Below are 17527 nucleotides of genomic sequence, written 5' to 3'. Positions count from 1 at the left end.
TCGCTTCTAGAGTTTTGTTATATTGTTACCACTGCAAGGTGAGTCTGAGTGACTCGAGTCTGAGTGACTCGAAAGGAATTTCTTTGTATGAAATGAAATCAGTGTCAGTGCCTGCATAATCCTTCACCAACCTGGTCCTTCACTTCTGGAGGGTGCTTGGTAATGGAAGTTCTGCCTAGTTGGCCTTAGGTAAAAAATCTTTCGTCTTGTATATGATTTTGTGTCATTTTCCCCAGGTACTTGCACTAACAATAGGACAGATGAATGTCGCTTACCAAATGGTGAAGTAACAGGTTGTTCCCACATGGCTCCCCATTGGAAAGTGCCTGATTCTAAAAAAGATTACTGCTTTGGACCAACACCATCTGTACCAACTTTCACTACACCTCCACCTGGAACATGTAGCCCAGCTCCTCTCTGTTCCCTGATTTTGAATGAGTAAGATAGAAACTATTTTATATTTCACTTTTGCTGCCCAGTGAATGTAATCATAATGTTGGATTAAATAAGATTTTTTTTTGCTCAAGAGACAGGAATTCCATTATCCCTCTTACCTATGCAGTCCTTTGCACATCTTCAAATCTGCTACAAAGTGTTGAGGGATCTTCCAATAGATTTTGAAGGCTTGCTGGAAGCTTCAGTGGCAGGGACAAATCCTGATCCCAAGAAGAAACTGATTTTGCTCAAAGAATCCCATTTATGAATTCTAACCAGTATCCTCTGATGAAGAGAAAATTATCTTTCTCTTTCTCCATTCCCTCTCTCTCTCTCAGCTGAATGCATTATCTTAGTCTAGGGACCTGGGTATGAGGTATAGCAGAAATTTATGCCAAAGTCTAGATCTCTACAGAAATCAGTCTTGTTTGATGGCCCTCACAATGGAGCAGCCTTTCTCAACTAGAGTTCCATGAGAGGAATTCTGTGAGAGATTATGAATATATATTTTTTTTAAAAAATCCCCTCTCACCCCTATGGATGGTCTGTGTCTTCCTCAATCTCAGATCCTCTACAAGAGGCCTGGGAGTCTGAGGGTTCTGCACAGTATTTTAGCTGTCCCTAGCACTACACTCTTCTGGAAAGAGAGTTCTGATGTTGTTCCTAGGATCTGTAGGGGCCACTCTCCCAGCTTAGGAGCCACAGCCCCAATATATATATATTTCATGTGCTGTGCAAAGCTAGCTGTAGATATAATAATTTTTATGCGGGGGGTCCCTGAGACCTGAAAATTATTTCAAGGGCTCTTCCAGGGTAAAAAGTTTGAGAAAGACTGCAATAGGGTCTAAAGTTGCTACTCTATAGAAACTGTATAATGAACAAGTATGGATAGGATTGCATTTCACAAGAGCACAATTCTATAATGGGCAGTTTGGGTCACATTCTAAACATTCTCACATTTCACTTAGCAAGCCTGGCATGGAAATCCAAGCATAACCTATCCAGCTATGCCATTTTAGATCCACATATCAAACCCACAAATAGAAAACCAGAAGGGAGGACAACTCAGTCTTATATTTGTCAGAAAAATCTATATTCTAATATTGTTATTGTAGAAAATGTTTTGAGGTAACCCTGGTTAGAATCCTTCAAGTTATTCACCAGGATCCCAAGCTGGATGCAAATGTTGGTGGAACCAAGCTCATTATGAGGATCTAGAAAAAGATGTTCAAAATTCAAAAACTTTATGTAAACTTTATATGACAATATCATGCTAAGAAGGAAAGCCAGCACATTTTAGATTCCTGTACTCTTGGGGGGGGGGTAAGGAAGAAGGAGCAGGAATTTATAACAGGGAACAGCAGGAAGTGGGCTGAAGGGGCAGTTCTAAGAGTATCCATCTTCCAATCAAGGAAATCAGACCAGCAACAAAGAGATCAGGGGGGAAGTTCCTTGCTGCTTATCTTTACATTTAATGCCTCTAGTGGCAAATTAGGTGCAAAAAGACAATCCTTCTCAAACTGTATCTCCGACAATTATAACATTTCCATGGTTACTAATTGAAAAGTATGTTTCAAAAATGTGATATAACTTATAACTACATTATAGTTAATTTTCTTTAAATGCTTTCCATTCTGTTGGTTTAATATACATTTGTACAATTGCTGAAAGTTCATGAAAGTTTCATAATTGATATTAGAAAGGCTTTATACCTGGAAAACTAATTCATAGTCAGTGTTTTCACTCGTAGAAAGTTCTTTGGAACCAGAAATTCTAGGTTCTACCTTTTTTTTTTTTATCATTCCCTTTCATTTTCCATTTAAAATAGTCCTATGATTTTAAGGAAGCTCCAACTAAATGAGTAAAACAATGTGTGCTTATTCAGAGATATCTATTTTACACCAAGGACTTCTTCTATTTTTGCAGAACCTTCTTGGAGTGCCATAAGTTCATACCCCCAGAACCTTACTTCCAAGGCTGTCTCTTTGAGGCTTGCAACACAAAAAATGTCTCCATGCAGTGTTCAGAATTAGAGACATATGCTTCTATCTGCGCCTCTATAGGTGTTTGTATCGATTGGCGAGGGAAGACCAACAATGCATGCCGTAAGTCCTGGAATGTCAATCATTTACCTATTTATTTATTTATTTATTATATGATAATCACTTCCTCACTTCCTTATTTCTAGTTTTTCAAGTACGCCTTCAATGAGAACTTTGTGTGGCACTCATAAAAGTGATAGCCAGAGAAAGAGAGGCACTAGAAAGGATTTCTGATTCATTGAGCAATTAAATATTTTCTTAATAGACACGGGAATATTCAACCACCATTCTTTCAGATAAGGAATGTATTTCATTAAAAACTGTGATATGAAAAGAAGTGCGTCCAACTTCAGGAACATTTACACAAAATGTACAACTATGTGAAAAGTAACACATGCATGTGGCTGGAATCATTGTTTATATCTGTTAATATAGTTGTTGTTATTACTGTTGTTGTAGTAGTATGTAGTTTCCGGGTGGGTTTTTTTTCCCCCTTCTTTTTTCCACATGCATAAATTAAATAAAGAGATGGAAAAATCATGAGAAAAAAAGTTGTGCTGAAACTTTTTCCAAATGCAGAATGTATGGAAAATACATTTCTATATTATGATGAGCTCATTTCTCTTATTATTTATAGCATTTAGCTGTCCTACAGATAAAGTATATGATCCATGTGGCCCCATCAATCCTCCCACATGTAACAAGTAAGTAAAACTCAAAAGAGCTTTGAAAGTTTACAACTGTCATGATGAAATGAATAACATGCTGAATTTGTAATTAAAGTACATAAGTGGAATAAAGTTTTACTATATTCAAAAGAAAAGGAGGAGAAAGGAAGCAGCTCATCACAAATCACAAAAGAATAACAAAAGGCAAAGAAAAGGGTAACAGAAAGAAAAACGGGGGAAAAGACTATTTGGGCTCAGACTTAGGCAATTGTAAAGAGCTGCTTGAATGAACTAGATTTCAGATCGAGTACCTCCTGATATTGTACACATTCAAATGTCATAATAGGATGATTAAATGCTAGAAATTATCAATGGTCTGAATTTCTAATTATGCCTGAAAACTCCTGAAGACCGAATGAAGTACCAGATTACTGGAGGGGTGCAAATGTTGTCCTTGTTCTCAGAAAGGGAGCAGGAAACTACAGATTACTCAGTCTGACAATGATTTTGGAAAATTCTGGAGCAGATCACAAAATGGCCAAACAGCTTGAAAACAAAGCAGGCATTATGAGAAGTTAGCATGGGTTTGGTCAAGAATAAATCTTGCCAGAGTAATCCATTTTTTTTAATTGGGCAACTTCTGTTGTTCACTGTGGGAATCTTTATTTCAGTATATTATTTGACAAAGCAACACATGACATTCTGATTATCCAGCTAGTTAAATATGGGCAAGATGTCATGTCATTAGGTAGATCCACAATTAGCTCTCTCTTTTTTTAATAATAGTTTTATTACACAATTAGCTCTCTTTCAGTGCACTTTGAGCTCATCAGAAGTTCCTAACCGAAGTAGAAGGTATCAAGCAGGATGCCAGTACCTTTCAATGTTTCCATTAATGACTTAGCTGAAGAGGTAGAAGAAATTGTTATCAGATTTGCAGATGACACAAAACTGGCAAAATTCAAAATAATACCAAGAGGTTAGAGAAGTGGGTAGAAAACAACAGAATGGAATTTTATAGGGGGGAAAATGCATCACTTAGGAAGAAGAAATCATACGGCCGGGAATATAAAAGGGTTGTCCGGCTTGGAAAAGCATGGATGAAAAGGGAATTGTAACTGATCACAAACTGACTATGACTTAGTAGTATGATGTGACTTTTCAAAAGCAATACAATTTTAGGCTGCATTAATAGAAACAACATTTCCAGATCATGAGAAATAATTTTCTCCATTATTTGGACCTTCCCTCTGAGTACTCTGTTCAGTTCTAGCATCACATTTTTAAAAAGGATCAGATAAATTGGAACTGGGCAGAGGTTTAGATGGGGTTGATTCAATATGGTTGATTAGAGGTTTAGAAACAAAATCTTAATGAGGAATGGCTGAAGGAACAGGGCATGTTTAGCCTTGAGGAAAAAGGATTGACTAGGAGACCCAACAGCTCTGTTCAAACACCTGAAGGAGGTCATACAGAAGGTAGCCAAGCCTTATTGTGTATCATTTAAGAGAGCAAGGTACAAAACAATGGATTTAAGATACAGGAAGGCAGATTCCAACTCCATGCTAGGAAAAATCTCCTGATAGTATGAGCAGTTTGATAGGGGAACTAATTACCAAAGGAAATAGTAGGTTCAATTAGAGGTCAGAGAGCCTTTTGTTGGGGGTTCTTTAATTTAGACTTCTGCACAGAGCAGGGAGTTTCATTCAGGGGCCTGAATAACCCTTTCTCGCTTTATGATTTATGATATTTAATGCTATTATCATAATAAGTTGTATTCCTTTCCTCCATCTGCAAAATCATACTTGCCCCCAAAATCTGCTCCAAAGAGTTGGGTGGGGAACCCTCTGGACTAAATTCTGAGAATATGTGCAGAGAATAAGAATTCTCCTTTCTACTTTGTCAGGAAAAATTTATTTTTCTATAAATGTAAGAACAATGCTATGGATTTATTTCAGTCATGGTTTCATAAATCTGTCCTGTGTTCAAAATTACTCTGTGGCCACGGGCTTGGACCTCCTCTTTCATCATGACTAGTTCTCTCTCACAGGGAGGATAAAACTTGATGACGAGAGGCACTTACATCAGCTTGAGCCATTTCAAGGAAAGATGGAGATATTGAAGTGGCAACCAAATAAGGAATAAGCAGGAGATTGATTGATTGATTGATTGATTGATTGATTGATTGCTTTTATGTCCCACTGCATTCCCATTGGACTCTCAATGGTTTCACAAAAATATGGATCTAAAACATTGCAATAAATAGTACCAGAGAACTAAACCACCCCAAGGATAAATCTAATAATTCAGAAGATTATGATGGGATTCATCATCATGCAAGTCATTTGGTGCTTGACTTTTTTCAGATTTCTCAAGAAACATTGACATTATACATCTCATTCATCCCTTAGTGCTTATTAAGTTGTGCACACAGTGTGGATATTCATAATACAGGGGTGCAGCTGCTTGTCTAATTTGCGCTTCTTTTTTCATTGAAGTGATCCTCAGGAGACTGGAATAATGGAAGGTTGCTTCTGTAAAAATGGAACCAAACTCTTCAGTGCCCACAAGGATATCTGTGTCCCTGATTGTGGTAAGTATTCTTGTTTAAGAAAAGGGGAGGCTACCACAATGCAAAGGGACTGCTAGACAGACAGATCTGATTTCAGTAGTTTCCAGAAAGGAAGATCAGAAATTATCATTAAAAGGAGATTATCACTTAAATAATAAATGATGGATGGATCAAAACCATGCACCCAAAAATGTGGATATGTGAAACTCTTTACCATGGATAAGGAGGTCTGGTCTGTACCTACCAGCTGCAGTACACAAAATTGAATAACAAGATCCTGGATAATGAAGGTCACTTGTATTAATATGCAAGATGTATTGAAAGAGTTCTTTCACAGAGATAAGGTTTTGTTCAACAGAGGATTTTTTCCTCCACAAATGCATTCTAAAAAGTGTTCTTTGTATGATAATCCCTCTACAAGTGTCATTTGGTGATGGATTAGCATTCTATTATTATTTACCCATGAAATCTACAAAATGCATCTATAACTTTCCTTGTAATACCTGAAGTTCAGGTCACCTAACATTCCTAGCATCTTCCTGTTGATTTTTGATCCAGGAGACAGAAGAAATTAGATTCCATAGGCCTCCACAGTCAGTGGCCTCTTGCTTTCTACACAAGTTAAATTTTTATCCCTTCCATTAAATCTAGCAGGAGAGGCAAGCTGTAGGTCCCACTGGTTAAAGAATGTCAGCTTGTGGGACCCAGGAAGTGGGCCTTTTTGGTTGCTGCTCCTGCCATATGGAGCTCTATTCTCCCTGAAATTAGAAGAGACCTGACCCTGTTGCCTTTCGGAAGGCCCGCAAGACATGGATATATTCCCAGACATAGAGGTCGGAGTGTTAGTGGGAACCCGTGATGTGCTTATTTTGTCTAGACTGGTTTGGCCTCACCTGCTGCATGTATTGCTGTGTTTTATATAATGTTTTGTGTTGTTTTTAAATGTTGCAAGCTGCCCACAGTCACTATTGTAAAATACAGTAAACTATTATAAATCAAATAAATAAAGTAACTTAGATGTTCTTCTATGCAAAATATCCATTCGTATATATACATTTTTTTCCAGGTTGTACTGGACCAGATGGGTTACCCAAAGCGGCAAGTATTCAAGCTTTTATTGTTTCCTAAAATATAGATGGGTGAATTTCTGAGGGCAATAGGAGCTCCAGGGAAACTAAACATTTTCAAGACTTTTTCAATATTTGGAGGGTTTTAATGAGACAGCAGGAAAAGTTACATCCATTGGCTCAGTGTCAGCCAGCAGCAGGAAAACCCACTTTATTAAGCGTGCACACCTTTGTTTGCACAACTCTCTTCCCCTGTGTGTGGCCAATATCTACTTCTCCAAAGCAACAATGCATGGCAGCTGCTATAGTTCAGTGGAGTTCCTTAGGCCCAGATTTTTATGTTAAAAAAATCTATAGCGCATATAATTTGTTAAATATCTCTTTTCGCAGCCTGGAGAAACTTGGATTAGCAATTGCCAGAACTGTACTTGTGAGGAACATTCTCTTGTAGTACAATGTACAAAAGAACCATGTCCTACAAAACCTACTCCTGTGGAATGTTTTTTTGAAGGGTTTGTACCCATCACAATATTAACCCCTGAAGAAAAGTGCTGTCCTCAAAAACACTGTGGTAGGTATAATTCTCACAAATACTGTATGGTAAATGGCCTTAGCTAACATCCCAGTTTTTATTTAGAAAATTCCAACTGATTAGATTACAGTGGACGCTTCAGTTTAGCGAAGGCTCTGTGTTGTTAATCATCTAGTACAGAAGTTAACCTGCCCATTTTACAAACATAGATGCACCTCCTATTCTCTACAAGTTCAAAAGCTAATGCTTATAGGATATAATTGGACTGTTGAGAAACTCCTTGCCAATTGTTTTGATGAAAATGAAGTTAAACCATAGGACCAGGAATTATAAAGACTTGCGGTCAAATTTATACTTAAATATACAATTTACTGGATTTACTATAACTTAGTTTAATCTACTCTTTGAGTTGCTCTGAGATAAAATGAAAGAAAGATAAACTGTGCTGATAAATATTAAAATATGTTGAATTTAATTCACTCATTGCTCTTACCCCTTTTTATTTTTCATTCTGTAGTGTGCAACACTTCTCACTGTCCCAAGTCTATTGAAACCTGTCCATTAGGATATGAATTAAAGAAGGAAAACATGCCAGGAGACTGCTGCATTAACACCACTTGTGGTAAGAACTGAGCCATTGTTAAAAATAATCCCTGAATTGTTGTAATATTCTTCCCTATCCCCCATTCCAATGCCTACAAATACTCAGAAAGCATATTCATCCTGTCTCATGGAAAGCCATTTCAGAAGAGATCTCTTCAGCTGGAGGTAGACTTTATTTTATTTCCTAGTGTAAAGTGATACTTGCTCTACCTTTGCTCTGAAGTTGGGCATCCTTAATTTCGTATATATATGTCATTTCTGCTGCTAGCCTGTTGGCAATATACAGTTTTAAAGGGACTGGTCTTTTCTTCCACCCTTAAATAATGTGAGGATTGTTAGAATCCCAAGTAAGTTGACTGACCTTGCTGGAGGTGATCCTAGCAAAGTTACTGAATGTTTCTGTCAAGGATGCTATCTGTATGGAACATGTATGGATGAAAGTGTTGTAGGCCAAAATATATGATGCTCACCAGAAAAGACTAGTGTTTGAGGTATGCATCGGGTCAGACCAAATGTTTTAGAATTTGCAAAGATTAATTTCCCCAAGCATCCTACACAATACTGTGTGCTAAATAAACAGTTTTTGTTCCAGCACACACCCTTAAAAAGCAACTTTTGAAGAGCAAATTGCATCCGTTTTCATTGTCATTTTCCTTCTCAGTTGATCTGATCTGTTGAGAGCAAATATGAAGATTAATTATAGTGTATCTTTGTGTCCCACAGTGAAAGTACCAGGCTGTGTTGTCAATGGGAGCTTCTACAATGTAAGTAGTTTTCATTAAAATGAGGAATAGCACCAGTGAAACGAGTTTAATGTTAACAGTGCATTTCCTACAGCAGGCCATTCCTGCCTCTCTAGCTCACTAAAGACTTTCAGGGATGACAATGGTGAAATCCTCCCTTTTGAAAACATAAAATCCTGCTCTTATTTGTATCCATTCTCAACCTTATCCTTATTTACTCCATTTATTCTACCCTGTTCAACAAACGTAGTTCCCTTGTAGGAATATCATGGAATTAAAAATATCAAGCAATCAATGGTTATTAATAAACCAGAACATAAACCAGGATCAAATCATCAGCAGTATCAAAAGCAATCATAAACACAGCACTCAAACACACACACACACACACACACAATAAAAATAAAAGCCAAATAGTGTGAGAACTTTTTTTTTAACGCCAGACAAACATCTTCACCTGGCATCTTAAAGACCAAAACACAGGTATCAAGCATGGCTCCTTCTGAAGAGAATATTACAAATAGGTTGCCTGGTACAAACAAAGGTATCACTTTTCTCTTATGTCAAGATAACTCCCTTTATGGTGTGTTGCTTACTGTAATTTGGATTTCAGTTCTAATCTAAACATCTCTTCCACTATCAAAGCATGCACAGTATTTCCAGGGTATGAAATTAGGTTAGAGTGATTTATTACTGTTTCTCTTTTGTCCTTCTTCAGCCTGGGGCAGTCATACCAGGAGGATTATGTGAATCATGCAGATGCTCTGAAAAAGAACATCCAGAAAACAAGGTGGAGTGTGTGTTTCAAACATGTGACAAAAGATGCCCAGTGGTAAGTCATATGGTTCTTAAAAAAAAACAAACCCATGGCTTTGAATCTCTCTGAATCTATTTATCCACTCACCACCTTATAAAAAAAGATCTATGGTTTTATGAATTTCTTCCCATATTTCCTGAACTACAGGGTCAAGAATACAAGGAAATACCTGGACAATGCTGTGGTCATTGCACTCAAGTAGCTTGTGTTCTGACAGACTTGTATCCTGTCCAAGTGATCAAGGTAACTTAAAGTTTTGCTAACTCCATTGTTCATCAAATTCATGTTTAATCCAGCATCTCAGATAGTAAAAAGGAGACAGAGATTTTAATTTAAACAGTAAATAATAATTCTGGATGAATGATCACAATCCTTTTTTGCTAACCTGGTCTCCACCCCATTCCATCTATTTTTATTATTGCCCTCTGAGGCTGACCATCAGTTTGTTTGTCTATTTATGAAAGTCATGGTGATATAAAAATTAAAATAGAGAATGTAGAAAAATGCCTTGGCAGACTCACTGATCAAGTTGCCCACAATAATCTGTAAATAATAGAAGTTCTTTGAGGCTTCAGATGGTGCTCCTTCACTATCCTGCTGTACTTCAGAGAAGCCAGGATTTAAACTTGGAGCTTCTGCAGACAAAATATATGCTGTAGTCCTTTCCGTTTCAGAAAAAAGGTGGTGAGATATTATATAGATACCCCACAAAAATTAGTTCTGCTTATAGATGCCATACTATAAACTCTCCACTTCTTACTAAAATCCATCATTCTGTACTAATGGAAGCAGTGACAACTGAATTGCTGATGCAGTGATCCATTAAAGTGCCCCACAAATGTTGCTAGTAATAAGAACAACCACAACTTCAAGACAACAACAATAGCCAGTGTGGGAAGACCCAGGTTATAGCCCACCCTCAGCCATGGAGGCTCTCTGAATAACTTTGGGTCAGTCACTTTCTCTCAGCTCATTCAACCCAGGAATCGAGTTCCAATTTTAAAAGATGGGACATAAATCTAATAAATAAATAAAATAATTGTCAAGAGACTTAATCAATTGAGTGAAGAATGAAAGTGCATTTGTGTGAGAGTGTGTATGTGGGCTACACTGGAGCTATCTGGAGACCAGGAACCAGCAAAAAGGATACAATTTTCAGTACCAAATTCATACCATTTCTGAGCTAGATGGTATGGTGATGGAAAAAATAGAAAATATATTCTATTATAGATTGATTACAATACTTTGGTACCTATGAATGGAGGTAAACAAGTATATTAAAACTGTGAAATTAAAGAGTTTCAGGGAAGAAAATATTCTCTTCCCTATAGGCTTAATAAAGACTTTCTTTCCTAATCTATCAGATTAGGAAATTTGAAATTTGGCTTTTTCACCCTTGTTCATACTAAATTTGTGATGGAGCACATCCCTTTTCCAGGATTCCCTGGAGGGGCAGCCATATCTCAACCCTAGGGCCAAGCTTCCATTGTTGGTGGTCATGCCAAACCAACTGGTATCATCAAACTTCAACAAGCACCAATTAACAAATCACATTTGGCATAGTTGAAGAATGCTGTATCCCCCAACTCTCCAAAATTTTCACTTCTATTGTTTTGTATTTACGGGCACTTCTTACTTAACTCCAGGCCACCCCCCACCCCACTCCCCAATTCTGTTCTCAGGGAAATTAAGAAGTTTATGCTCATGAATTATTTTATGTTATCTTCTGAAATAAATAAATAACTACAACTGTGGCTATTTTCAGCCAGGAGAAATCTGGTACCCACAAGGAGACAATTGTACTTTCTATGAATGTGAACACATGGAGAACCAATATATTACTGTCACTATCAAGAAATCCTGCCCTCCATTTGATCCATCTAAATGCCAACTTGTAAGTTTCATTGACCCAACAGTCTTTGTTTCAATATATTTGATGCTATCCAGTGAAAGTGGAACTTATCTAAAGTGGAATAAAGTGGAAATGGGTTTATTATGGGATACAATTGAACTTTGCAATCCTATGCATGTCTATTCCAAACTAAATCCTACTGAGCTCAGTGATACATATTTCCATGTAAAAGTGTATAGCAGGGAACTCTGGAGCTGGGAAAACAATGCACAATGACTAAGGTTGTGTCACACACTTGGGTGGGATTGAGATTTTCTTTCACTAAATTTTGGTGGGAAGAATTTGCAGAGTTTATTTTTTTAGACTAAGTTAACCCTATTTGGGATTTACGCTCCAACTGTAATTTTCTCCAGCCTCAACATTGATAAGATGACACACTTTGAATTTTGTGAAATAGTAGTCAGCAGTGTCTAAGGGCTACAAAAAAAAAAAAACAAAAAAAAAACCAACCCAAAAAACAGACTAAATAAAAGAGAGATTTAGTTTCCCACTCCTGCCATATAAGTTTATGGCCCAAGTTAGCTGTACTAAAAATCTATTTCTAGACGGAAGCGGTACTAATTTATTTCTGCAAAAATAGCTTTAAAGATAGATATATTTGTTATAGTACCTCTTTTGTAGATTGCAGTCCACTTCAGGTGATTCATAACTGATTCATAATTGATACTTGGGTAGGGGTTCTTTTTTTTAATTATTTCATTTTTTTTTCATTTTACGAAAAAAGTCCATAAGGGGTTTCCAATCACCAATAAATGTAGATGCATCAAGAAATATAATATCCCTTTAGGACTGTAGCTGATATATTGTTGTTTTGCTTTTGTCTGTATTCCTCTGGGAAGTTCTAATCTTAGTGTGGATCTTTCAGCAGCATAAACAAATGATACTCATACAGTGGGAAGTGACTCTTTTAGCATCATAAATTAATTTCTGAACTATTTTCTTTTTATAGGAGGATGTGCAGGTAACTGAGGATGGCTGTTGCAAGTTGTGCAGATCAACAGGTAAGTCATGCCAACTATATTAGCATAAGTCAAAAATGGCTGGCGTGGGTCTTCCGGGCTGTGTGGCCGTGGTCTTGAAGTTTTGTTTCCTAACGTTTCGCCAGCACCTGTGACCGGCATCTTCAGAGTGCAGGACACCAAAACAAGCAGCCACTCAGTAACCCAACCCCACCCACACACCCCCATCCCCCCCCCAGATCTCTATAAATACCCACAGAAGGGTCACTTCACCCTGGGCACAGAGAGAACTACTCCTGTCTGTGCTCCTGCACTCTGAAGATGCCGGTCACAGGTGCTGGCGAAACGTTAGGAAACAAAACTTCAAGACCACGGCCACACAGCCCGGAAGACCCACGCCAGCCATCGTATGCCGGCCGTGAAAGCCTTCGACAATACATAAGTCAAAAACTTCAGATTCTCACCAGCCATAGAGCTAATTTTTATGTTTTGACATGTTCGTGTTCATTACATGTTTAGTGCAGATTCTGGCTTCCTGAACATGCCTTTAAATGTCAACTGCATCAGAGTATAATCTAACATAGGGAGAGAGAGGAATCCGTAGTCTTTCAGACAATATTGGATTCCAGTTCCATTCAAGCCCAATTAGCATAGCTGATGGGCAAGGTTGCTGTGATTTGTAGCCCCGCAAATCTCTACAGAAGCAAACTGACATGGTTTTCATCCATTCATCACATCCAAAGCATACACTAGATACGATCTTACATGCACACATTATACTTATACACTTTCTTTTATTTTTGTTTTACAATGTTTCTGATTAGAGACTCATGATTTTTTTACTGTTTCTTCCACTCCCAGCAAAAGAACCCTGTGCACCAAGAAGTATCAATAAAACAATAAAACACAATGGCTGTGAAGCTTCTTCACCTATCCAAGTAACATACTGTGAAGGCAACTGTGACAGCATTTCAAAGTAAGTACTCAGGAAGATTATTGCATCTTGGTAGCTCAATGTGAAACAACTCTGCACAAAATTTGGAAAGCCTTCAAATACCATGAGATATGAACTCAAAGAATTTATCCAAGATCAGATTCTTAGGATGTATGCTAAGTAGTCCAGATGCCATTTTATTTTCATCTATCAACTTTTTAAATGGAAGTTGAGCTAAGATGCAGTTCCACTGTTGGCCCAGTGCCTACCATCTTAAATTATTCCACATGAAGATGAAATTCTATTTAAGGTAATTTTAGATGGATCAGTGTGCAGGCCTAGCTCCCATTCCTTGAGGAAAAAAATTGGCAAATGATAAAGAAGCAGGAGAAGAGGTGTCTGGCAAATGTCAAAAGAGGAGGAGAAGGTAGAAGGAAGCAAGCAGGTGAGCAAATGGGTGAGAAGAGAGAGTGGCAACAACAAAGAAGAAGGAGGGAAGAGACGAAAAAAGCTGCGATGGTCCATCAACACTAAGACACCTGATGGACCCCAAAACTGCTTCCATTCCTGGACGTATTATATTGATAGAGATAGGTTAGAACATTTTTAGTCCCCAAAGCCATGTAGGTGGCATTGAAAAGACAAAGTTCTGGTGAAACCAAGTAATGGTTGGTGAGGGATAGACTAAATCGTGGAGCAGTTCATCTCAACCCCAATTTGTTTTTACCATTCAGGTATTCATATGAAGCAAACACAATGGATCATAAATGCTCATGTTGTCGAGAGCGAAAGACTAGGAAGAGGCAGGTGACCTTGATTTGCCCCCATGGTTCCACTGTGGATTATTCTTACATCCATGTTGATGAGTGTGAGTGTGTCAACAGTGAATGCACCATTCTGCCCACTCCCACACCACCTCAGCAAGAACAGCAACAAGAGGTGTCCACCTTCCCACCACAGCAGCAGCAGCAAGAGGAGCAGCAGCAGCAGCAGCAAGAGCAGCAGCAGCAGCAGCAGCAAGAGGAGCAGCAGCAGCAGCAGCAAGAGCAGCAGCAGCAAGAGCAGCAGCAGCAGCAAGAGCAGCAGCAGCAGCAGGAGAAGGAAAGAAAGGGACAATCAGGACAAGTCTAGACATTTTCATAAAGTGACCCAGAATTGAATAAATGAAAATCTTAGGCTCAAGCAACATACAACCAAATTATCTACTCTTCAAGAAAAGATTTTCTCTTCTGCATGCCAAGCATTTTGAAATGTCCTGACCTTTTCTTGGGTGTAGACTCAACTGAGACTATATGATCAATTTGAAAAAAAACTTGGTGATGGAGAGGAAGAGGGCTCGGTGTCAATAATCAGAGTTGGGGTGAAACAATAAAAAGGATGGATTGGTTTGGCTTGAGATCTTCTCATGAGAAGTGACAATTCCTGCATTAAGTGACAGGTAGTACCATTGTAATTCAGACGGGTGGAGCTTTTACCACCTATTGGCAGAAGCTTTGAGTAGGATTCTGATCCAATTCATCTCTGTTGCATTTGACAAGATTATCAGTTGGTTTTTGCTAAAATGGTAAACGTAGCTCTCAGTTCCCTGATGTAATTTTTCCTGCTGTGCTTCCAAATTTCTTCTGCTATAAAATTCAACCTTTCTACTCTTTCCAAATATGAGTAAGGAAGACAGGCTATAATGACGTGAAATTCTTTGTAGATTTATTACTATTGCAACAAGGGGAAGAAAAACCTGTGAAGTGTGGGTGCTGCTGAAGAAGACTATCTGTTTACATGATACCATCAGCATAGTAATTGTATGAAGACCTGAATTATTTTCGTAATTGTTTACAGAATGAATGGACTAATATATGTATATGCACACCAAAAGGTCATATGAAGAATTTTTGTAAACCAAAGTAATAAATAACAGTAATATAACTTAGAATTTCTGTTCTAAGATAGTGAATTATTTTTGAACATATAATTACTATTTATTTGTTTCTGGAAAATAGGTTTTCAGGGATATTTTCTTCTGAATAAGTGCTGTACTGTCTGTCAACTAATGTCTGGTTGAGGGAAAACTTCACCTTTTATACTTTTTGTTTCTTGACAACAACTAAATGATTAATAAAATTATAGCATTTTGCAGGGGTTGTGCTTCTTGTACGTGTGTCATATATGCTATACCAAATCAGTATCCTATTTAACTTTATTAGTAATGCACTTTAAATAACCAAATAGCACATTCCTACACATCAGTTTTCTCCAGCAGTTATAGGGGTTGTATAACTGAAATTTAAACTAGCGCAGCATTACATGAGACAATGTTATTCCTATTGTGCCATTAATAATTCTATTTTGCATTGCTTAATGCAGAAATTGCACATACACCCCCCCCCCCAAGTCCTGCTGTTCTGCCTCATTGTGGTGGTAGTGGGGTGTTCCTGGGAGGGATGAGCGAAGAACATAGGGAGTGTATGCCAAGGGTTTATATTCCCACCAGGGTCACCCAAGATGTGAAGGTCATCCCAGCTGCCCAGCTAAAGCAAGCAGGCACCTATATTGGGCAGCAGTGATATAGGAAGATGCCAGAGGCAGATGATCACTTTAGTGACAATGGCAAAGGCATCAATTCGTAGTGCATGGGAGAAGGCAAAGGTAAACCATTCCTGTATTTTTACCAAGAAACCTACATGGATAGAAAATATAAAATTATAGTGCCAGATGATGGGCCCCTCCATTCAGATAGCACTCAACATGCTACTGAGGAATTGCTGAGGATCTTTCAGAGTACTAATGGTGTTTATGATGTGGCTAGAGTAAAGTCTTTGGGATGTCTAGTCACTGATGTTGCCATACAGAAAAGAAAATGCGAAGCTGCAAAGACATAACTACAGTAAGAACATGAAATGTAAGAAACTTGAACACTGGAAAGGTCAACACAGTGAAAGGTGAAATGAAACAACCACAAATTGACATCTTAGGCATCCGTGAATTGAGATGGACTAGGATCAGACACTTTCAGTCAGAAGCTCACACTGTTTATTACTCAGGACAAAAAACAAAGAAGAAACAGTGTTGCTTTTATACAGTAGTTAGGAAGCCTATAGCAAGAACAGTACTTGACTACAATGCAATCAATGATGAAATAGTAAATAATAAGACCTTGTGGACAACCCTTTAATATGACAATCATTCAAATTTATGCTCCAACCACTGATGCAGAAGAAGAGGAGGTTGATGACTTCTGTGATCAAGTTCAATTTGAAATCAACAGAACATGTAAGCAAGACATGCTGCTTGTGATTGGAAATTGAAATGCCAAAGTTGGAAACATGAAAGGGGAAAATGTAGTTGGATTGTATGGCTTAGGAAACCAGAATGAAACCGGAGAGTGACGTATCAATTTCTGCCACTCCAATGGTTTCTTCATAGCTAACACTGTCTTTGAGCAACCAGAATGATGCCTCTCTACCTGGACATCACCTGATGGAGTATATAGAAATCAAATTGACTATATTATTGCTAAAAGAAGGTGGAAGAGCCCAGTTATGCCATCAAGGACATGGCCAGGTGCTGATTGCGGAACAGGTCATGAACTGCTCATGTGCCAGTTCCAAGTTAAGCTAAAGAAGAAGAAGAAAGCCAGTCAGTTTCCATCATATGGTCTTGAACAAATACCCACCATTTTCAAGGAGAACATTGGGAATTGCTTTGAAGACCTGAACTTCATTGATAGAGAACCAGAGGAATTATGGGATGAACTTAGAAGTTGTTAAAAGTGAATGTGAAAAGAGACTGCTAAAAATGAAGGAAGAGAAGAAAGCAAATTGGATGTCCGAGCAAACTGTGGAAATTGCCAAGAAGAGAAGAGAAGCCAAAACCAAGAAAGACACAAATCTCAGAAAGGAAATTACCATATTTATTGGGATATAACACACACTTTTTCTCCTAAAATTTGGGGCTGAAATCCCAGCTGCATGTTATGCGCCAATATGCCCTCCGGCTTCTCACCTCAAGCGGCAGGGCTGGGAGAGCAAAGTGCCAGCGGCCGGGAGAGCATTTCTTTTTCGGCAGCCACCGCAACCCTGCCACACAGGGAGGCACGGAGCCTGCGCTGCACCACCCAACCAAGGGGATCGGCGCTCCTCTGAAGGTTGCACAGCGCTGTTGGGAGCATGGGAGAGTCCAGAGACGCGCATTCTCCAGCACTCAGTGTTAGAGCAAAGCTCAAAGTGCAGATCCACAGCAGCTCCTT

At 38.4% G+C, this 17527-nt stretch overlaps 1 protein-coding gene across 1 annotated transcript in view; it reads left to right on the top strand.

Moving 5' to 3' along the window:
- MUC5AC (mucin 5AC, oligomeric mucus/gel-forming) overlaps nt 1–15420 on the top strand; it is a 72449-nt gene extending 57029 nt beyond the window's left edge. The window contains exons 36-49 of the mRNA XM_088146066.1: nt 237–438; nt 2362–2540; nt 3115–3181; nt 5644–5738; nt 6784–6815; nt 7175–7355; nt 7834–7938; nt 8643–8683; nt 9381–9494; nt 9627–9722; nt 11245–11373; nt 12341–12392; nt 13212–13326; nt 14019–15420. Of these exons, the coding sequence (XP_088002192.1) occupies nt 237–438; nt 2362–2540; nt 3115–3181; nt 5644–5738; nt 6784–6815; nt 7175–7355; nt 7834–7938; nt 8643–8683; nt 9381–9494; nt 9627–9722; nt 11245–11373; nt 12341–12392; nt 13212–13326; nt 14019–14415 (1805 nt within the window). The 3' untranslated portion in view covers nt 14416–15420. The remainder of the gene's footprint in view (nt 1–236; nt 439–2361; nt 2541–3114; nt 3182–5643; nt 5739–6783; nt 6816–7174; nt 7356–7833; nt 7939–8642; nt 8684–9380; nt 9495–9626; nt 9723–11244; nt 11374–12340; nt 12393–13211; nt 13327–14018) is intronic.
- Nucleotides 15421–17527: the final 2107 nt, after the last annotated feature.

This window comes from Python bivittatus, unplaced genomic scaffold, assembly GCF_059951505.1.
Source record: "Python bivittatus isolate LINGU-HERP-01145 unplaced genomic scaffold, Pbiv_v1 ctg000480_np1212, whole genome shotgun sequence".
Taxonomy (NCBI): domain Eukaryota; kingdom Metazoa; phylum Chordata; class Lepidosauria; order Squamata; family Pythonidae; genus Python; species Python bivittatus.
The sequence above is the reverse complement of the archived record's forward strand: the minus strand, read 5'-3'. Positions and strand labels throughout refer to the sequence as shown.